Raw genomic sequence first — 21,925 nt, forward strand, 5'->3', positions numbered from 1 at the left:
AGACGATCCAGATTTGTCTGGGAGCCGTCTGCTGCTAAAACCCTTTGATCCACTTACTTCTCCCCGGGGAGCTCCCTGCAGCTCTGGTGCTAATGCCCCCGTGGCGACAGGGGCTGAGCTGCCAGACGGATGCAGGGGAGACCCCCCCTCCCGCTGCCAGGGAAGAGAGCAGCCGCAAAAAAATGGGGGAGGCAAAAATAGAGGGGCCTGGGGATACGGGAGTGATGCCACCAGGCTTAATCCATGGGGTGCAGGGAGTGGGAGAGGGTTTGGCTGTTCCTGGGCAGGGATGGAGGATAGAGGGATGGAGAGTGAAGGGATTCAGGGATTCGGGGATGGAGGAGGTTTGGCTGTTCCTGGGGAGTGGGGAGGGATGTAGGATAGAGGGATGGGGGTATGGGGACTGAAGGGATTCAGAGATGGAGGAGCTTTAGCTGTTCCTGAGCCGTGGGGAGGGATGTAGGATAGAGGGATGGGGGCATGGGGAGTGAAGGGATTTGGGGATGGAGGAATGGAGGAGGTTTGGCTGTTCTCAGGCTGTGGGCAGGGATGGAGGGAGTGTTGCCAGGTGATTCCCAAGGTGCCGGGGCTTGTGAGGATGGTGGTGGTGTTGTGGGGAGGGTTTGCATCGTTGGTGTCTCCCCATGACTGCTGATCTGGGGGTCTCAGCCCCGAGGCCGGCTGCCCCAGTGCTCAGTGGGCAGATCCTACTGGGCAGCCAAGACCTGCTGCGTCAGGGGACTCGGGTGGTCAGGTGGCTGAAAGGGAGGAGGTCAGGTGGCAGGAGAAGGGCAGGCAGCAGGCAGATCCCGTGGGTTAAATGGGATACTGGTGGTGTGGGATCATAGAGACTCTTTTGCTTTTACCATAGGAAATGGTAACCAAAGTTTAAAGATTGGGAAGCTGGAATCAGCTTCTGTACTGGACCTCAAACCACAGAACCCCAGATTGGTTTGGGTTGGAAGGAACCTTAAAGCTCATCCTGTCCCAGCCTCTGCCATGGGCAGGGACACCTCCCAGTGTCCCAGGCTGCTCCAAGCCTTGTCCAGCCTGGCCTTGGACACTGCCAGGGATCCAGGGACAGCCACAGCTGCTCTGGGCACCCTGTGCCAGGGCCTGCCCACCCTCACCAGAAGGAATTCCTTCCCAATATCCCATCTCTCCCTGCCCTCTGGCAGTTAAATGGAAAATTCCCGTTTTCCTATCGGTGTCAGGATTAAAGGCTGTGCTCAGCTCTCCTGCGTGGGCAGCTCCATTTCCCCAGATCCCCACTGTGGATGGGTGTCACCCTGTGCCTGTGGCTCCCTGAGGGTCCTGGCAGGGCAGGAGAGCTGTACCATGGGACAGCATCACTGATGGGGCTGGCACCGGCGGGGGGACATCCCCCTGCACCCCCATAACACCCATGGGCCAGTTATGGATGGACCATCAGCACAGGCTGCCAGCCTGTGCCCAGAGCAGGATGGGGCTGTGGGCAGGACCAGGGGGACAGTGACACTGTGGGCAGGATGAGGGGACAGCGACACTGTGTGCAGGATGAGGGGGACAGTGTGGACTCGTCCCTGTGGGCAGGACGAGGGGGAAAAGTGACACTGTGGGCAGGATGAAGGGGACAGTGGCCCTGAGAGCAGGATGAGGGGGGGCAGTTGCCCTGTAGGCAGGATGAGAGGGACGGTGACACTGTGGACAGGACGAGGGGGGACAGTGACCCTGAGAGCAGGATGAGGGGGGACAGTGACCCAGTGTGCAGAATGAGGTGGACAAGTGACACTGTGTGTAGGATGAAGAGACAGTGACCTTGTAGGCAGGATGAGGGGGACAGTGACCCTGAGGGCAGGATGAGTGGGACAGTGACACTGTGGGGAGAATGAAGGGGACAGTGACCCTGGGACAGGACCAGGGGGACAGTGACCTCCTCCTCCTGGGGGTTGCCATCTGGGAGCTCAGGAGGGGTACAGAAGGCGCTGCCAGCAGCCGTGACCGCGCTGGCGGGAGGGGACAATCCCACGGAGGCACTGCTGGAGCCGCAGGAGAGGCCAGGGCACGGTGACAGCCGGGCACAGACAGGGCTGGGGACGGTCACGGCGGGGTCCAGAGGGCTCCGGGAGGGGCGGCACGGAGGTGTGAAGGGAGGCGAGCGAGGAGCGAACAAAAGCCTCATTGAGTGACAGAGCCGGGCCGCCAGCGGAGCAGGAGCACGGCCAGGAAAAACAGAGCCTGGAGCGGGGAGCAGCAGCACATCGTGTCCCTGGCCGCGGCCGCCGGGGCCTCGGTACATTCTGTAGCGGAGGAAGCTGGCTGGAGCACGGACGGGCTGGCTGGGGCACAGCTGACCCGTGGGGACAGCCCCGGGGGGCTCGGCAGTGGCAGCAGCAGCGCTGTCCCTGTCCCCACGCTGTCCCCAGCCCACCGGGACCGGCCGGAGCCCCTTGGCTGCCCCATCCCGGGGCCCGGGCGGGCAGACGGCGAGCGGGCGCCGTGCCCAGGAATTCGTGGATGGTGTTTGCAGGCGGCGCTGCCCGGGCAGCGGCGGCTAATTCAGGATAATTCAATTATACAGCTCCGTGTCACGAAGCCGGCGGCGTGTGGGGGCGGCTGGGGGGGCCCCAGGGCAGGGGGTGGCTTTGGAAAGGCTGCCAGGAGCCCCGGGCATCCCCGGGATGGGGTGGCCTGTGTCACCCCCGGCTCTGCGGGGGGACCCTCGGGCAGATGCTGAACCCACAGCCCGGGGACCCCCGGCTGAGGTGTGAGCCCGAGTGCTCAGAGCCCTCGGGATGGGCTTCCAGAGGGAAAGGGTGGTGAGAAGCTGCTTTCCTGCAGGGATGTGTGACTTCCCGTTGCTTCCAACACCTCCTCCATGTGCCTTGCCATCCTGGCATCGTCCCCAGCCCTGCTGCAACCCCCACCTCCCAGGAACACCCTAAAATTAACATCCAGGGGGGCTGTGGATGGGTTCAGGCCCCTGGGTCCAGGTTCAGGGCACTGTCACTGCAGTCCAGAGCTGGTTTGTTCTGGTGCTCTGGTTCCCTCTGCTTGTTTTGGGGCATTTTGTGACACCCTCCCGCCCAGACACCTTTTTTTGGTAGTTTAGTTTCCAAGTGTCTGATTTCTCTGGCTGGCACACAAACCCCCACCGGCAGTGTGGATGTGGGGAAGGTCCTGTGGGGCCGTGAGCTCCTGCCACGCCGATGGCTGATCCCACAGCCCAAGGCATCGCTGCCAGTTTGTAGGGGACAGGTTTACTGGGGGCTCTTGCTCCAGAGAGAGCCATCAGCAATAAAAAACAGTCCTGAGGGTGCTGCAGGGCCCGGCCCAGGGCATCTCCACTTCCACCTCGCTGCAGGAGGGCTGCTGCTCCCACTGCTGTGGGCTGAGTGGTCCCGTGGGGCCGTGGCACTGCGGGGTGGATCCGGATCCTCCCTGGGGCTGCACCGACACCGGCTGCCTCGGCAGCTCTGGCTGATGTAATTTTTGCCATTACAGGTAAAAAACGGCTCCGCCTCGGGTGGCAAACTCCCCTAAGGCGGGCGGGAGAGGGTTGTTGTGTTCCTGTTGCTCTGCAGCAGCCTGCAGGGATCCCACTGCCTCCCCAGGGTGGCTGCCTGCTTCCCCTCCTCCTCCTCCTCCTCGGGCTGCCTGTGCTGGCTGAGCCCTTCCCAGAGCCGTGCTTGGGGGGCCAGAGGCTGCACCCCGCTGCCCCAGCAGCCCCCCTGGTCCTGCTGGGTTTGTGCCCGGTCTGGCAGCATTCCTGCATCCCGCTGCCTGCCCGTGGGAAGCATCCCTGTCTCCTGCCTCAGGCGCTGCAGGTGCAGCCCAGGGACCGCTGCAGGGGACGTGGCTGTGGCTTTCCTGCCACCCTGTGTGATCAAACAGCGCTCAGAGGTGGGGGGACACCCTCCCTGGTGGTAGAGTTCGGGACACTGGGGAAAATCCTGGGGCGTTCCTGGTGTTTCCGAGCCCTCGGAGGGAAAAGCGGAGGCTGTGATCGAGCTGAAGGTGGCACGGGGATGTCAAGATCCCCCTCCATGGGGTGGGCTCGCTGCCAGCCCTACCCACGGGCTGATGGAGGCGAGCTGCAGGCAGGAGAGTGTGTCCCTGGGCGTTGTTTTGTGGAGAGCCAGCCGTGGTGGGGCAGGGAGCAGAGTGCCCAGCCAGAGCTGGGTGCAGTGGCTTCTCTGTCCCTGCCCCACCAGCACAGCAGAGCAGCCCCAGGCGGGGTGCCAATGTCCCCAAGGGGAAAGTCCCCTCCTCACGGCCTCACCAGTGCCCCAGGGGGATGGCAAAGGCAGAGCCAACCCCCGGGGCACATCCCACAGGGCACCAGCCCCCGCTGGGCTGCAGGCAGGTGAAGCTGGGCTGCGCTGTCCCCATCCCAGCACCCACTTTACCTGCAGGATGTCGCCTGCTGTTTCCCTGGCAACGGCGATGGCATCCCGCACACCTCGGGCAGAGTCTCCCTGCATCCCCTGCGATGTCATCCCTGTTGCCCGGGTAACCCGGCATCCGGGAGCTCTGGCAGGCAGGTACTGGGGGTCCCCAGCCGCCTTCTGCCGCTGTGCCCAGCCACTACCCCCTGAAAGCTCCGTGCTGGTGTGGGGGCCCGTGGTGGCCTCGGTGGCTGGGGACAGGCTGACTAGTCCCAGAGCTGCTCTTTGTAAGGCAGGGAGGGAAGGATGAGGCACGAGCCTGGCAGATTTGGGGGAGCTGTCATCACAGAGCCCAGCCCACTCTGCTCACTGCAGGTGCCTCGTGGGTCTGTGGGTTTGGGGAGCCACGGGCAGCTCGGGGGTGGGAGGAAAAGCCAGCCTTGGGGACACAGCCTGCACACAGGGCTGGGGACTGCGCCTGGGCTTGTGAGCAGTGGATGTTCCCAAGGGAAGAGGAGCCAAGGGAGGCTGGCAAGTGTCCAGGAGAGCTGGGCGTTCCTGGAGTTACCTCGGGGTAACTGGTCATGGCAGGAGGGCTGATGAGGTGGGTTAAGCCCCCCAGTACAGTTTGGGGTGTTTGCCTGCAGCTGATGATGCCCTTCATGCCATGAGCCCATCCAGGGCTGAGTGTCCCCCGTGCCCTGTGAGCAGCTTTGCCCTGTCCCACTCCAAGTGGCGTGTCCCCCGCTGCCAGGGCACATCCCGGGGGGACCAGACACCCCCTGAGCCCCGCGGCGTCAGGGTTCAGATCCCAGGGCAGGGGAGGTTGTTGGGAGCCTCCCAGGACGGGCAGTTCCAAGTGCTCTCTCCAGCAGTGATGCAGAGCCAGGAAATTCCCCTGCTGAGGCGGCAGCTCAGCCCTGCCCAGGGAATGTGTTTGGATGAAACCGGAGCCTGCAGCGCGGTGCCGGCCAGGATTCCCCCGTGGATCCTTTGCTGTGCCCCGTGCGCTGCGCTGGGAGCTCAGCTGAGCTCCTCTGCGCTGGTTCTGGGGAGCCACAGCCCTGCTGGCAGCCAGCCCATCCTGCACAGACACCCTTGGGAGCACCACCACCTCTGCCAGCACCGAGGGGATCCAGCCACCCCGTCCTGGGGCAGGGGGATGTCCCAGGGGTCCCCTTTTTCCACCCATCTGTGGGGCTGTGCTCACAGGGCTCAACCCCATGGGAATGAATGAGTTTGTTGGTGATACCAGGAGTCTGTGGGGTGATACCAGGGGTCTGTGTGGTGATGTCAGGGGTCTGTGGGGTGATATCAGGGGTCTGTGGGGTGATGTCAGGGGTCTGTGGGGTGATGTCAGGGGTCTGTGGGGTGATATCAGGGGTCTGTGTGATGATACCTGGGGTCTGTGGGCTGATGTCAGGCGTCTGTGGGGTGATACCAGAAGTCCAGGTGACAACAGAGATCTGTGGGGTGACACCAAAGATCCGTGAGGTGACACCATGGGCTCAGCTCAGTGGGTGCCTGGAGGCTGCTGGCAGTGCCTGGGGGGCATGGGGCTGTGTGAATCTCCTGCCCGGGAGGGTTTTATCCCTGGCACAAGGCCCTGCAGATTCTTCAGGCCCATCCTTGGGCAGCTGCTGAGCATGGGGGAGGCCTCCCCTCCTCCTCCTGCTCCTCCTGCTCCCCTCCTGCTCCTGCTGGCTCCCTGTGCTGTAAGCGCAGGCTGCTGGGACCCCAGCCCGGAGCTGGGGGGGTGTCTGTCATTAGCAGGTGCAGAGCAATGAACAAAAGGGGTCAGCTGAGTCAGCAGGGGTGGCAGGGGACACGGGAGGGGGGCTGGCGGCTGTGACTGTCCGTGTCCCTGCGCAGGGTGGTGGGCGTTGTGCCATGAGGGTGTGACTGGAGCAGCGTGTGACACCCCGCTGCAGGCTGGGGACATCCCGGGCAGGGCTGTGACCCCCCCCGGGGCTGGTGCAGGGTCAGGGGCTCTTTCAGCCCCCTGGGATGGTTTTTACATGTCCTCCACCACGCCTTTGGCTCATGCCCAGCACCCAGCGGGGGCTGAGAACCCCCCGAGCTGATGCTGCCCCCCAGGACACAGCGAAGATGGGCTCCTCATCCCTCTTCACCCCCAGACCCTACACAGGAGCCACCTGTGAGCCCCCAACCCCACCTGCCGTGCCAGTGACCCCTAGGAGCATCCCATCCCCATGCTCGGGGAGACCCCAGGGCACCCCAGGGTGCCATCACCCCTCGGTGGGTGGGAAGGGTGGGGGTCTGCAGTGGCCTGGGCTGCCCTGGGGGGAGCAGCAGGTGGCCAAGGCAGGGCTGGCTGCTGCAGCACCGTGTCCCTCTCTGCCACCACCCTCTCCCTGTCTCTGTTTCCCGTGTCTGCAGCAGTCCCGGGCTGAGGGGTGGGACTCAGCATCCCTCCTTCCCACGGGGCTGCAGCCTCACAAACATCCCCGGGGCTTTGTGGTGACCTTGCTCCACTTGTGTGACTTTGGCTGGTGCGCCGGGGGGGCTCTGAGAAGCGCGGGGTGTGTGACAGGGGCTGATGGCTGAGGGGTCTCTGGACACCCCCGTGTGTCAGTGTCCCTCCCAGCAGGGGCTGTGTGAGGCTGGGGCTGCACAGAGCAGCTCCGGGCACAGGGTGAGGGACACAAAAGGCTCGGCCCTGCTGGGAGTGCCCATCCCCATCTCAGCCCAGCGTCTGTGTGGGTGTGAGGCAGCCGAGCTGTGTCTGTGAGGGCCCGGCAGGCAGGGGGACCCAGGGGACAGCACTGCTTCCCAGGGGTGCCCTGGGGTGTCTGGTGTCCCTCAGATCCCCGTGCTGCGCTCAGGGACATCTCAGCTGTGACAGCATCTCGGGCTGACATCCCTTTGTGGGGCTGTGGCACCTTTGGGCTGGCCCCACAGGAGGAGCAGCAGCATGAGGCCACTGCCCAGCGTGTTTCTGGCCACGCAGGGACATGGTGACACCAGTGACAGCTCCTGACACTGCCTCCTTGTCACCTGCCAGCTCCGGGTGGGGAGTGTTTGCCCCTCTGCCAAGGGGGTGACCCTGGGGGTCTCCACTGCCTGCAGCAGCTGGAGCCTGCCTGTGCCAGGTGGGACACGATGGGGACACGATGGGGACACGATGGGGACACGATGGGGCTCCTGCCCTCATCCTCCTCCTGCGCACAAGTGTAAAAAATGATCATGAAAGTGGGAAAAAGAGAGTTATGTGGGGTTTTCACAGAGTCGTGGTTTGGGTTTGAAGGGACCTCAAAGCCAGTCAGGGCCACCTTCCACTGTCCCAGGGTGCTCCAAGCCCTGTCCAGGCTGGCCTTGGACACTGCCAGGGATGCTTTGGGGGATTTGGGAGGGTTTCAGAGTGTGCTGGCATGGGAGGCTCTGGCTGCAGGGCTGGCTGGGGGATGTGAGGCCCCACAAGGCTGAGTGAGGAGGTGTGTGCTGCACTGGGCTGGGCTCTCAGCTCTCCACAGCAGCTTGGGGACAGCAGGGACAGCCCAGAGCCTGCCGGGGTGCCACGGGCTTCACCAGATGGACTCGGCCCCACCATTGGCTGGGAACTGCTCCTTATTTTCAGAGATGTTTTTTAAATAGTGTTTCTTGCCACGTTTCTGCACAGCAGCTCCCCGTGGGGAGGATTTTCTCCCTTAGAGGCATCACTGAGCCCTCCCCTGCTCCACCCTCTGGGCCCGAAACCTGCAAACTGATACAAGCAGTTGTTTGCTTCAGCAACTGGGATTTTTTTTAAATTTCTTTGGAATAAAACTACTCCATGAAGAATCTCTCAGCTAAGGGCATTTGGTGTTGGGATGTCCCTTGCTGTCTTGGCCACCCCTCTCGTCCCCATCCCCCTCAGGCCTGAGAGCCCTGAGTTATCCCAAGCCTTTGCCATCTGTGCTTGCTGGTGATGGGATGAAATCTCTTGTAGGAAGAAATTCCTCCCGGGGAGGGTGGGGAGGCCCTGGCACAGGGTGCCCAGAGCAGCTGTGGCTGCCCCTGCACCCCTGGCAGTGCCCAAGGCCAGGCTGGACAGGGCTTGGAGCAGCCTGGGACAGTGGGAGGTGTCCCTGCCGTGGCTGGGGTGGGACAGGATGAACTTTAAGGTCCCTTCCAACCCCAAACCATTCTGAGATTCTCTGGCTCTGTTTGAGAAGCCAAAGGCATCTCTCCATGCACGGCCAAAGCAGCTCCCCATCTCCAGGAGCTGCCCTGAGGACACGGGGAGCCTGTCCCTGCTCCAGCAGCCAGCGCAGTCCCGTGGGACTCCTGCTGGGACACGGAGTGTTGGGGAGGGCTTGGCTTTGCCCCATGGCCCCTTGAGAGGGGACCCGGGACACCCCTGTGGGGCTGCTCCCCAGGGCTGGGGCGAGGATGTGGGGCAGGCGGGGAGCCCCTGGGGCAGAGAGAGGCCCTGGGAACATGGGGGAACACGGAGGGGAACACAGGAGGGACACAGAGGGGACACGGGGGGACATGGGGGACACGGGGAGGGGACACAGGGGTCATGGGAGGAGCACGAGGGGAAGACAAGAGGGAGATGGGGAAGACGGGGAGGACACGGGGGGGGACACGAAAGGAAGGTGGGGGGACACAGAGGGGACACAGGGGGAATACAGGGGGACACGAAAGGAAGATGGGGGGACACGGAAGGGACACAATGGGAATACAGGGCGACATGAAGGGAAGATGGGGGGACACGGAAGGGACACACGGGGAATACAGGGGGACACGAAGGGAATATGGGGGGACACGGAAGGGACACAATGGGAATACAGGGGGACATGAAGGGAAGATGGGGGGACACAGAGGGGACACGAGGGGGGTAAATGGGGGGAACCCGGGGGAACACGGGGAGGACAGAGGGGGAACACGTGTGCCCCGGTGCGTGGCTCCCTGCCCAGCCCTCCCCGCCTCGCCGGGAGCTCCGAGGCAGCTGCCAGGCTGGAAATCAGGACAGGCTGCATGGAACAGACAGCGGAGGATGGGGCTGGCCTCTCCTGCTCGGCTCAGCTCGGGAGGGCTGCTCAGTGCCTGTGACAGGACGGTGACACCAGGGTGACATGTGGCCGTGTCCCTCCCTGGTAGCCAAGTGACGCAGAGATGGTGACCACCCAGCAGGGCTGCCTGCCGCCGTGTCTGGGTCACGGCATGGGGCAGGCTGAATCCTGCTGCTTCCCCCTTCCTCCCGCGGGCTCGGAGGAGCAGGTGGGTGGTTTTCCTCATGGCAGCAGCCAGCTCCTCTGCCTGCTGGGGTTGGAACCCCCCACGGGGGCTCAGCATCCCGCTTGGGGCACCTCCTGCATCCCTGGGGGCTCCCGGGGGTCTCCCAGCAGGATTGGTTTGATGTGCCTTGCCTCGGGCTGGGAGCAGCTCTGGGTTCTCTCAGTGTGGGGACAGACAGAGCCCGGGAGCACTGGGGCACCCGCTGTCCCCAGCCAGCCCCAGCCCCAGTGGCAGCAGCAGGGGAGGGGACAGCCAGCAGGGAGATGAAGTGGCACCCGAGGAAAAGGGAGTGCGGCTGCTTTAATGATTTGGCTGCGGTGAGAACTTGGTGTGGAGGAAATTGAACCCAGGGGAAAAAAATCCTGTAATTTCATGCAAAAATTACATGGCAGCTCCGGGTGATTTAGTGCAGCTATTTTGGTGGCCAGCTCTGGGGTGTCATTAGAGCATTACGGGGTAAGTGAGTGCTGGTGGAGAGGGTCTTCCCAAGGCATCTCACCTGGCCTCACCTGCTGGAGGGGGGTTGGGAGTGCTGAGAGTGGCTTTTGTCCCCAAAGGCGAGGGGGCTGACGTCCCTTAGGTGGATGTGGGCACCTTGCAGAGCATCCCTGACTGTGGTGGCACCTCAGGTGAGCCGGGCTGCTGGAGCTCCTGCTGCAAAGGGAAGGGCACAGTCTGACCCTGTGCTCCCCCCTTGCTCAGCACCCCCTGCCCCACAGCCCACCTTCAGCATCCCCGTGGGGCTGCCTGAGAGCCGGGGGTGCTGTGGGAGGTGGCACATGTCCCCAGGGCGGTGCTGTGCCTGGTGGCACTACAAGGTCCCCTGGCTGGCTGCCCAGGGCAGGTGGCTCAGCTGCCTCCAGCTCCGAGGGTGAGCAGGAGCCCGTGCCAGGGCCATGGAGCTGAGACGGGCAACAACCAGCTCAGCTGGCCCCTAAGCCCCTTCCCCTGGCAGCATTCCAGGGCAGGGACACAGGACATGAGGGGGGCAGGCAGAAGGTGGGCGGGTCCTGCGGGCAGGGACCCCACAGCCAGGGACGGTGTGGGGCCAGCCCATCACCGTGGCACTGGGGCTGTGCTCCGGGGAGATTCCTGGTGCCAGAGTGAGCTGCAGCTGGGTCCTGTGTGCCCACAGCTCCGTGGCGCTCCTGGGCTCTCCCAGAACAACCCCCAGTCCCACAGGGGTGGCCCCAGGTCCCCAGCCCTGCCCGTGTCCCCAGAGGGGAACATGTGCCTGCTCATTATCCACAGCCCTGCTCTGATCTAATGAGCCCTTTGGGGAGCACGGGGGGCAGGAGAGGTGCTGGGGGATTGGCAGAGGTGTGGTTCTGCATTCAGGATGCACAGGGATGGATCACTGCCTTCCTCATCACCCCCGGGCTCCTCTTCTGCCTCTTCAGGGGTGGGCAGCCCAGACCCTCGGGGTGGTGGGGCAGGACAGGCGTGGGGCAGATTGTGGGGTGATGGGGCCTCTCCCAGCTGTGCTGGGACCAGCTCTTGTGGCTCCTCCTGTCCTGAACCAGCTTGGGAACTGCTGTGGCTGGGGGAGTGGGTGTCACAGAGCCCCAGCACAGCCAGGGTGGGTTTGGGGCTGTTCTGGCCCCATCAGGAGAAGCCCAAGGCTGTTTATGTGCAGGCTGTGGTAGCTGGACTGACCATGCAGGTGTTCCCCTAGCACTGAAATCACTCAATATCAGCCCTAATTCTGTCTCCATCCATCCATCCATCCATCCATCCATCCATCCATCCATCCATCCATCCATCCATCCATCCATCCATCCATCCATCCCACATCCATCCATCCTCTATCCCCCTGGGCTGCAGTGGCCCAGAGCTCTGGGAGCATGTGGACAATGCTCTCAGGCACAGGCTGGGATTGTTGGGGTGTCTGTGCAGGGCCAGGAGCTGGACTGGATGATCTTGGTGGGTCCCTCCCAGCCCGGGAAATTCTGCGGTTCTCTGACCCATCCCGTGAGCCACCTCACTGGGGCCTGGTGGCCAAGCTGGTGTGAGCCCCACTGAGCCCCGAGAAGATGCTGGTGCTGTGTCTGCCCCCTCTGGCCACAGGGAAAAGCCATTCCACAGGGATGGGCTCTGCAGGCCTCCCTGGGCTCTCCCCGGGGCAGGGAGGATGCTCCTGGTTTTGAAGGGGACATGGAGTGATGATGGCAGCTGGCTAAAATAAAGCGGCTGCCATGGCAACAGCAACAGTCCCAGGGCTGGGAGAGGGATGCTGTGTGTGCCACCTCTGCCACACACACACTGGCACTCTGGTTCCAGCCTGGGCATGAGGAGTGTCCCCACATGGCCAATGTGCCCTCTGCCAGCTCCCTCCTGGCTGGGGGCTGCAGGGGGTCTCACCCCTGGGTGCTGATCCAAGCTCCCCATCCCGACTCTGTGCCAGGCCAGGGGACAGGGAGGCTGCGCTGTGGGGATGCCCTGGTGTCCTTGGGCAAGGGCTGTGTCCCTGGGCACGGGGGGACACATGCTGGTCGGTTTGATGGGTGTCAGCCGTGTCCCTGGGGAGTTTGGGAACTGCTTGTGGTCAGCAGGGGAAGGGAGGCACCGGGGGAACTGTGGAACAACCTCAGCTGCCAAGGACACAGCGGGGGTGAGGGGCAGCTCTGTGCCAGGGGGTGCAGGGACTGCATGGGGGCTGCACTGGGGGCTGCACTGGGGGCTGCACTGGGGGCTTCAGTGGGGTCAGACCCACTGAGAAACACCAAGATGTGTGGTGGAGATTGGCCAGGACCAGCTCAGGGCCAGGCAGGGAATGGGCATCATCCCAGGGGCCCATCCAGCTCCACAGCACCCGTAGCGGTTCTGACAGCAGCCGGGAGCCCGGGCAGCCACAGCCGGGCACTGTCTGGGTTTGGGGGCCGGGATGGGGCTGGGCAGTCCCGGCAGAGGGTCAGGGCGGTGCTTTCCTCCCCTTCTCTTCCAGCAGAGGCCGGTCTGGGACACGCCATCCCCCAGCGCCGGGAATGGCAGAAGGACGTGGGCAGGGGCTGGCACAGCCTGGCCCCGTGATGTGGGATCCCCACTGCCACACTCCAGGGTGCGGAGCTTGTCCGGAACCACGCGGCACCGTGGATCCGTGTGCCCCACAGAGGCCAGGCTGGACCCCCGCCCGCTCCCCGAGGGAGATGGCACAGAGAGAGCCCGCGGGGACCTTCGGGGACAGCTTCAGCCGGCAGCACGGGGACCCCGGCAGCCTCAGCTGTCCCCGGGCTCGGCGCACACCTCGGCGGTGATTAGCGCTCCCTAATGAGCTGTCGGGAGGCGGGGATGCTCCGGCCCGGGCTCCTCGCGTGTCAGCCACCTGCTCCGGGGCCGGGCGGCCGCGGCCCCTCGCGCCTCTAATGGGCATTTGGTTCAATTAGCGGCACGTCAGCCCCGCTCTGCTCAGCCGGAGCGCTGACCCGAATGCGGCTGCCTCCGCTCGCCGCCGCCGGCCAGACCCCCGCGGGTGCCTCCCCCTGCCCCTGCCGTGGCCTTTCCGCAGGCACCGCGCGGCTCCGGCCCCGGGCAAGGACGGGCCGGGGACGGGGGACAGCCCCGGCTCCCCGCGGGGATGTGGCCGACGGGACCTGGGCGTCAGCTGCTGCTGGGGGGCTGAGACACAGAGAGGGGCTTATGGGGCACTGCGGGGGGCTGGGTGGCTTATGGGGAATTGTGGAGGGCTGGAGGATTATGGAGCGTTGAGGGTTTCGGGGGGCTCGTGGGGCATTGAAGGGGTCAGGGAGCTTATGGGGCATTGAGGATTCTGGGAGTAGTTTATGTGGCATTGAGGGATTTAGGGGGTTTGTGGGGCACTGCAGGGGGCTGGGTGGCTTATGGAGCATGGCAGAGGGCTGGAGGGTCATGGGGCATTGGGGGGTTTGGAGGCTTTATGGGGCATTGAAGGTTTGGGCAGCCTTATGGGGCATTGTGGGGCCGTAGGGAGCTTGTGGGGCGTTGTGTGGGTGTGGCTGTGGGCCGCTGTAGGGCACCAAGGAGCTGATAAAGCAGTGCAGGGGGTTGCTGTGGGGCACAAGTGGGTGCTGTGGGGTGGTGCAGAGGGCTGCCGTGGGGGTTGTGTGTGGGGCAGTGCCAAGGGCTGGCTGTGGGGTGGCTGTGTGGCCGCAGGGCACTGTGGAGGGCGCTGCTGTGGGGCAGTAGCACCCTGACAAGGTGTGGGGCACGGCAGTGCTCAGGCTGCACAGGAGCCCTGTGCTGGGGGCTGCTCCTGCCCAAGAACACCGTGTGCCTTGGGGCCACAGGGACGTGGGGAGCTCACAGGGCTGCTCACAGCAGAGAGGACAGTGGGGCTCAGTGTGGGGCTGGAGGAACCCCAGGATATGCTGGGATGGGTTGACAGCCACCCCCTGCCTCATGGGCTTCCCCTTGCTGGGTTCACCCACCCGTGCAGGGAGAGCTGGTGTGGGTTGGGATGGTGTGGGATGGCCGATGGGGGGCTGATGTGGATGGGAATGGTGAAGGGCTGATGTGGGTCAGGATGGTGTGGGGTGGGCTGATGGGGGCTGATGTGGATGAGGATGGTGTGGGGTGGGCTGGGCTGATGTGGGTCGGGCTGATGTGGGTCGGGCTGACCGCCCTGCAGGCACGGGATTTCTGTGGTGTCACGCAGCTGCCTGCCCGTGGCACAGCACAGGGATCCTGCCATCACGGGCCATCCGTCCCTGTCACCAGCATGCAGGGTGCCCGGATCCCCAGCGTGTGGGCAGCACTGCCACCTGTGCCAGCTGCCACCTGCCCGCCAGGCAGGCCCGGGCCCCACCCGGGTGGCTGTGCCAGGCTGGTGCTCAGCCACCGCCTGCTCCGGGCACACCAGTGCAGGCAGTAGGGCTGCCCGTGCCCAGGGGATGGTGCCAGGAGGTGGCTGGTGCCCCCAGGCAGAGCCATTTTGGGGGTGAATATGATGTCTTTGGCGGTGTCACCATGCCACCACCCTCCCTGTACATCATCCCCAGGGATGAAGCCCCACTGAGGCTGTCGGCAGCCTCTGCCCTCTGGAATATTTCCTGCAGCAGTGGCAATTTTTATGTGCAAGGAGTGAATAAGCATCAATTAACCCCTGGAGCTGTCCTTGTGCTGCTGGCAGAGCTCTTGTTAGTGGCACTGTCCCTGTCCCTGCTTCCTCCTGTCAACGCGGTGAGAATCCGCAGCAGGTAACAACCAGCGGGCTCCTGTGCTGGATGGCCCGGCAGCCTGGACAGACGGACGGACAGACGGACAGACAGACAGACAGACAGCCCCGGGGGCTCCGAGAGCAGGGCTGTCGGGTGTGGGAAGTGCGGGGGATCGGCGGGTTCGCTTGGAAACCCTTGGTGGCTGGGCAGACAGCAGGGAGGGGTGACAGCTCAGGGGCAGTGCTGAGGACAGCAGAGGGGCACAGGGGGTGCGACAGGGATGGGGACATCCACAGAGCGCCTTGCGTGCTGTCCCCAGCTCTGGCCAGGGCTTGTTCTTGCTCGAATTGCACTCGTTTTCCCCCACCCTGCTCTCCTCCGGACACGCAGAGGGGAGTTCGGCCCCACTCCCTGCACCCCGACACTCGTGGGCACCCCAAGGCGGGGCTGGGACCCCGCGGCTGGCGTGGGCATGGGCGGCGCTGCCCGTCCCGGGGCTCGGTACCCGCCTGGGTGCCTCATTTCGGGCTCCCAGGTTCATCGGGGGGGTCGCTGCTCATTTCGGGAGTCCAGCCTCGGGGAATGGCTTCCGGCTCCCACCGCATCGTCATTATCATCCTCATCATCATCATCGCTGCCAGATGCCCATTGACAGTCAAGTCACTCTCCCGAACAATGGGTCCGGCTAATCCTTTTACAATGGGACTAATTGCTAATCAGACCGATTTCACACTGCCTGTTCCCCTGACAATGAGGCTCGCCGGAGGAGGGCTCCCGGGGGGGTGAGGGGCTCTGTGGGTGCCCACAGCCCCCCCTCGGGCCCTGCAGCAGGACCAGCCCCCGGCAGACGGGCACCGGCACGGCACGGGGGTCTTCCAGCTTGGCAAAGCCCGCGGCAGCTGGTGGCTGGGGGCTGGCACGGGCTCAGCCTCGTCCTGCCCTGCTGCCAGCCGGGGCTGAACAGGGGGCTCCGGTGCACCTGCAGCCCTGGTGGCACCTCCGGCCCTTCCTTCTGCTCCCCAGAGCATCCCCGTCCCCTCGGCAGCGCTGCGGGGGAGTGCTGGGGCGGGTGTCCCCCCTGTCATGGGCTGGGTGTCATCTCTAGTACGGGCTGAGTGTCGCCTCTGTCATGGGCTGAGTGTCGCCTCTGTCATGGGCTGGTGTCGCCCCTGGCACGGGCTGGGTGTGAGCTAGGGACCGATGCCCTTGCCCGGTGCTCTTTGGGGTTTGGGTCCTCGATGGCCGTGTGGGGCCGGTTAACCAGTGAGGGGCTGGACAGGCAGGGGTGACAGGGGTGACACGGGGACCCAGGGGGCGGGCAGGGAGGCACGGCCAGCCCTGCAGTGCTGCAGGTTGCTGTAAGAAGTGGTGCAGGGCACGGAGTTGTGTCAGAGGCGTCGTGGGGGCTGTGGGCTTGGTACCATCCTTTCCTGACCGCAGGGCACACCCTGCCAAGGCACTGCTGTCCCCGGTGTGTCCCCGTCTGTGCATCACTGCCGGCGGGGCGGGGGGCTGCGGGGCTCTGGGTGCCCGGAGGCTGCGGGACTCTGGGTGCCCGGAGGCTGCGGGGCTCTGGGTGCCCGGGGGCTGCGGGGCGCTGGGTGCCCGGGGGCTGCGGGGCGCTGGGTGCTCGGGGGCTGCGGGACCTTGGGTGCCGGGGGGCTGCGGGGCGCTGGGTGCCCGGGGGGCTGCGGGGCGCTGGGTGCTCGGGGGCTGCGGGGCGCTGGGTGCCCGGGGGCTGCGGGGCGCTGGGTGCCCGGGGGCTGCGGGGCGCTGGGTGCTCGGGGGCTGCGGGGCGCTGGGTGCCCGGGGGCTGCGGGGCGCTGGGTGCTCGGGGGCTGCGGGGCGCTGGGTGCCCGGGGGCTGCCGGCGTGGCCGTGGGTGAGGCAGGTCCCTGGCTGCCCGCTGTTAATCAGCTCCTGGCCCGCCCCAGCGCAGCCCCCCGCCCCGCTCCGTGTGCCCCGAGCCGCGGCCAGCCGAGCATGTCGGGGTGCTAATGAGGAGAGAGCCGCGTGTGCTGCACCTTGCACTTAATTGCTGCTGTCTCCTGGCTCTTAATGAAGCTGGGGCTGCAGGAGAAGCAGCAGCCCCCCCTTCTCTCCTGTCCCTCGGGCAGCCTGACCCTGCCTCGGGGGGTGCGGGGTGCCCTGTGCCCCCTCTGCGGTGAGGATGCTGAATGTCACCTCCATCCAGCTGTGCCATCCCCAAAGCCCAGCCTCTCTCCCCGTGCTCCGCACGGCAGCTCCAGCCCGGCTGCACAGGCTGCAGCATCTCCTGCCTCCCGTGCTGAGCAGACCTGGCAGTGCTGGCAGAGGGGCTGTGGCCATGGGGGGGTCCCCACCGCTTCCAGGGGCCCAGCAGTGACCGGGCTTCACTCTAACGAGCCCAGTTTTGGCATCCCCAGCTCCCCACTGTCTGTGGGTGCAGGGCAGCACCGTGGGGCTGAGCTGGCCGGTGGCCAGTGGCAGTGACACCCACGTGCTGTGCTTCTGTCCCTGCTGCTTGAACGGCATCGTGGAGGGGAGATGGGATCATCCTGTGCCTTAAGGAGAGGTGCTGGAAGGGTCAGGGGGCCTCTCCCTGCCAGGAGAGTCTGCTTGAAGCCTCGCTCTGCTTGAAGGTGGTGAGCACTGGTTGGGCAGCTGTGTCCTCACCACCCCCTGGGCCCCCTCCCCAGCCGTGCAGGAAGGGGTTAATGGCTGGCCCATACCTGCAGTTGCATTTTAAAGATGTGAAATTAAAGCCCGTAATTTATTCTCCCCACACACGAAGGAGCAATTAGTTCTAAACACGGCTTAATCAGTCAGTGCGAGATTGATTTCTGTAGACTTGGATTTGGTGGCTGCTGGCGAGGAGCCAGCCTGGGAGCAATCTCCAAATAAATGAAGTGCAGAGAAGTAAGCCATTACATAATATGATAGATGAGGCTGGAGCTCACTTGCCTCTTCATTAGTATTCCACTGTACACCACAACAGCACCAAACTTTCTCCCCTGTACCCTGGGTTCCTCCCCCTCCTCGTCCTCCTGCCCATCCTGCAGCTGGGAAGGGGCTGGGGAGGTGCCTCTCCTCTCCAGCAGCCCCTGGCCAGTCCCGAGCCTCTGGCTCTGTGTGCTGCAGGCTGGGGATCCTCCTGGGCTCTGCATCTTGCCTTTCTCGTCTGGGGAAACTGAGGCACAGGGAGCCGGGGTGGCATCCCATGAGCTGCATGTCAGCAGGTGTCAGAGAACCCCAGACTGCTTTGAGTTGGCAGTGACCTCAAAGCACATCCCATCCCACCCCAGCCATGGCAGGGACACCTCCCAGTGTCCCCATCCAGCCTGGCCTTGGGCACTGCCAGGGATCCAGGGGCAGCCACAGCTGCTCTGGCAATTCCAGCCCAGCCCCTGCCCACCCTGCCAGGGAACAATTCCCAGTTCCCAAGCTCCCATCCAGCCCTGCCCTCTGGCAGTGGGAAGCCATTCCCTGGCTCCTGTCCCTGCAGCCCTTGTCCCCAGTCCCTCTGCAGCTCTCCTGGAGCCCCTTTAGGCCCTGCCAGGGGCTCGGAGCTCTCCCTGGAGCTTCTCCTCTCCAGGGGAGCACCCCCAGCTCTCCCAGCCTGGCTCCAGAGGGGCTCCACCCCTGGAGCAGCTTTAACAGGTCCATGTCCTTCCTGTGCTGGGGATCTCAGGGCTGGGGCAGCTGTGCAGGTGGGGTCTCACAAGAGCCAAGGGGAAGAAACCCCCTTGCCCTGCTGGCCTCTTCTCTTTGTTGCAGCCCAGGAAGGGGCTGGTTCATGTCCAGCCCCTCAGAACCTGCTCTCAGCACCCTGAGGTGCTGGGTGTGGATGTGGATGAGGGAGCCAGAAGTGTCCAGGGTGGACAGCGAGTCCTGCTATGGGCAGTGGGGACTGTAGTGGGTTTGCAGACCCACAGCACTCCTGGACACGGGTGTGTGTCCCTGTCACCAGAGCCAGACATGCAGGGGGCCACACCCTCTCCCTGTGGGCCCCCAGCCCTGCCCACAGGGGGTGACAGGCTTTTGGGCACAAGGTCTCACAAAGTGCCAACAGGTTGTTTTGGGCTGTGGTGGTGCTGATGTGCCCTGCACAAGGCTCATGTCGGTGCTGAGGGTGGAGGGGAGCACATCCTGAATGATGCCGGGCAGGGAAAGGGAATTGGAGTGCACTCCAAAGGGTCGGTGCCCAATGGGATTCCTGCTGCCTTTTGGAGATCAAAGGGATCTCCACAGAGGAGCTGGCTGTGCTGGGAGCATCCTGTGGGATTTGCTGGGTACGTGGTGGGCTTGGGCTGGGAGGGATGGAGAAGCCCTGGGCCTGTGCATGGTCCTGACCCCATCACTGCATTTGTTGCCTCTTTACCTTGTCCCTCTGCAGGCTGCTGCCAGGGCAGGAAGGTCCCCTGAGAGCTGGCCCTGACTGCTGCAGGTCCCTGGGACATGTGCTAAAGAGACTCCCTGTCCCTGCCATGATGGGAATTGTGCCTAACACAGAGCTGGGAGGTGCAGCAAAGGGCCGTGACCCACGGGATGTGGGAGGGACCTGTCAGCTGAGCTCTCCCTGCCCCAGACCCTCCAGCTCAGACATCCCAGGGGATGGAGCCCAGGTGTCCCACGGTGCTTGCTCTATGTGGGGTCTCGTGGGTGTCCCTTTCCTTTCGGGGGTGCTGTCCCTGCTGCTGACCCTCCCCGTGTCCTTGCTGTCCCCGCAGAACTCCATCCGGCACAACCTGTCCCTGCACACCCGCTTCATCCGTGTGCAGAACGAGGGCACCGGCAAGAGCTCCTGGTGGATGCTGAACCCCGAGGGCGGCAAGACGGGCAAGACGCCGCGGCGGCGGGCGGTGTCCATGGACAACAACAGCAAGTTCCTGCGCATCAAGGGCAAGGCCAGCAAGAAGAAGCAGCTGCAGGTGACGCAGGAGCGCGGGGAGGACAGCCCCCAGCAGGCCAAGTGGTCGGAGAGCCCCGCGTCCCACGCCAGCGACGAGTACGACGCCTGGGCGGACTTCCGGACGCGGGCCAACTCCACGGCCAGCACGCTGAGCGGGCGCCTGTCGCCCATCATGGCCAACCACGAGCCGGACGAGCTGGAGGAGGACGACGGTACCCCCTCGTCCCCGCTGATGTACCCCAGCCCCTCCAGCACCATGTCTCCCTCCCTCAGCGCCCGCTGCTCCGTGGAGCTGCCGCGGCTGACCGACCTGACCGGCACCATCAGCCTGAACGAGAGCCTGGGGGAGAGCATGCTGGAGGACCTGCAGGACGGCTACAGCATGAGCCCCTCCCAGCAGCTCCCCCCGGCCGCCCTGCGGCAGCGGAGCTCCAGTTTCACCTTCAACTCCAAGTGCTCCAGCATGGGCGCCGCCTCCAACACCTACTGCGGGACCATCTACAGCCAGCCGGCCATGAGCCTCATGCGCCGCCTGCCCATGCAGACCATCCAGGAGAACAAGCAGGCCACATTCTCTCCCGTCAGCTCCTACAGGAACGCCTCGCTGCAGGACCTGCTCTCCTCCATCTCCTACGCGCACAAGGAGAGCATGGTCCCGGGGGACCTGCCCCCCCTGCCGCAGGCCAGCCCCATGGTGCCGGCCCGTGGCCACAGACACAACCCGCTGCTGTGCGGGGCCGGGGAGCAGGGCCTGTCCTCCTACCCGCCCCACCCGGGCTCTCTCATGAAGAGCAACGCGTTGTACCACCCGTCACCAGCCGGTCACCACCCCGCGGTCAACACCAGTGCCTTAGCCAATCCTGTCAGCCTTATGAGCCTGCCCAGTGACTCGTGCAGCATGACGGCCGTGCCGCACCACGGGCACCTGCATTCCTACGCTAATAACCAAGGGGCACACATGAGCTTGCTGGATTCGCTGCAGGGCCCCTACCCGGGGGCCGTCCACCCCCCCGTGTTGGGCCAAGACAGGTTCCCAGCAGACCTGGACCTGGACATGTTCAACGGGAGCCTGGAGTGCGACGTGGAGTCGATCATCCTGAATGACTTTATGGACAGCGACGAGATGGACTTCAACTTCGACTCGGCCCTCCCGCCGCAGAACGGGCTCAACGTGCCCGCGCTGCCCGGGGGCCCCCAGCCCACGAACCAGAGCTGGGTGCCCGGGTGACGCCCGCCCCGGCACGGGCTCGCCACCGGGAAGCCACGAGGGGAACATTGAGACTAACTTTTATTTTTTCCTTTCTCTTCTGCCTTTGTTTGTTAAGATGGGCGAGAGCCGTCGGTCTGAGCTTGAGGTCGAATGTGGAACACAAACCCGAGGGTCAAATACTGAGATGGGGGAGGAGCCCCCCAGCCCCACGTGTGCCCGGTCTGCAGGTCCTGCCAGCATCCTCTGGAGGACACAGGGCAGGTGGGTGGGAGAGGCAGCCGGAGCCAGGCAGATCCACGGGGGAAGCAGGCAGGGAAAGCCTTTGCAGACGGTCCCAGTGCCCCTGGCAACGGTGCCAGTTTGATTTGCCCTTGGGCTGGGTGACAGAGTGGTGACGGCTGGTGGTGTGGGGTTCCCCCCTCATGGGCATCCCCCTGGGAAGGGACTCTTCTCTGAGCCACCTTGGGAAATGAGTCCTCTGGGTAGAAGTGTCAGGAGTGGGGACCCTGCCCCAGGGCAAGGAGGGGCTCATGACCCCTCAGTCCTGGTGGAGATCAGAGCTCTCCACACCCCCAGGCCACCTCTGCTGGTGTCCTCGTGTGGCTCCAGGCAGGTTTCCTTACTGAGCAGTGAGAAGGGGGTGGTGATGGTGTGCAGTCAGCAGCCCTGGGAGCAGCATCTCGGCAGCTCTGGGGCCTGAGGGTGCCAGGGGAAGGCTGCAGCCCTGCCCGGAGCAGGCTGGGCACGCTCCAGGGGGCTCCTGCTGGGAGTGAGCTGGGGGCTCAGGGGCAGCTGGCAGGGGCAGGGAGGGGGGTGTATTTATTTGATTTCATGCACTCTTTTGCCATTGAGTTTTTGCATTGGAAGGAAGGAAGGGTCGAGCTTAGGGAGAGGAGAGGGAGGCCATGGGCAGTGCTGGTGGCTGTCCCCTCACATGCCTCATGGAGGGTGTTGGATGATGGGGTGAAAGCTGGGGGGCCGTGATGTGGGTTATCCTTGAGGAGAGGAGGGCTGTGGTGGCCAGCAGCGTGGAGTCCATCCTGCTCCAGGCCTGGGTGACCCACATTGCTCAGGGAGGTGCC

General features: G+C 64.5%; 1 protein-coding gene across 1 annotated transcript in view; it reads left to right on the forward strand.

The window, feature by feature from the left end:
- The window catches only part of FOXO6 (forkhead box O6), a 34,980-nt gene extending 13,369 nt beyond the window's left edge, over positions 1–21,611 (forward strand). The window contains exon 2 of the mRNA XM_066335096.1: positions 19,452–21,611. Within this exon, the coding sequence (XP_066191193.1) occupies positions 19,452–20,861 (1,410 nt within the window). The 3' untranslated portion in view covers positions 20,862–21,611. The remainder of the gene's footprint in view (positions 1–19,451) is intronic.
- The last annotated feature ends 314 nt before the right edge of the window (positions 21,612–21,925 follow it).

The sequence above is a fragment of the Sylvia atricapilla genome, chromosome 24 (assembly GCF_009819655.1).
Source record: "Sylvia atricapilla isolate bSylAtr1 chromosome 24, bSylAtr1.pri, whole genome shotgun sequence".
NCBI lineage: Eukaryota > Metazoa > Chordata > Aves > Passeriformes > Sylviidae > Sylvia > Sylvia atricapilla.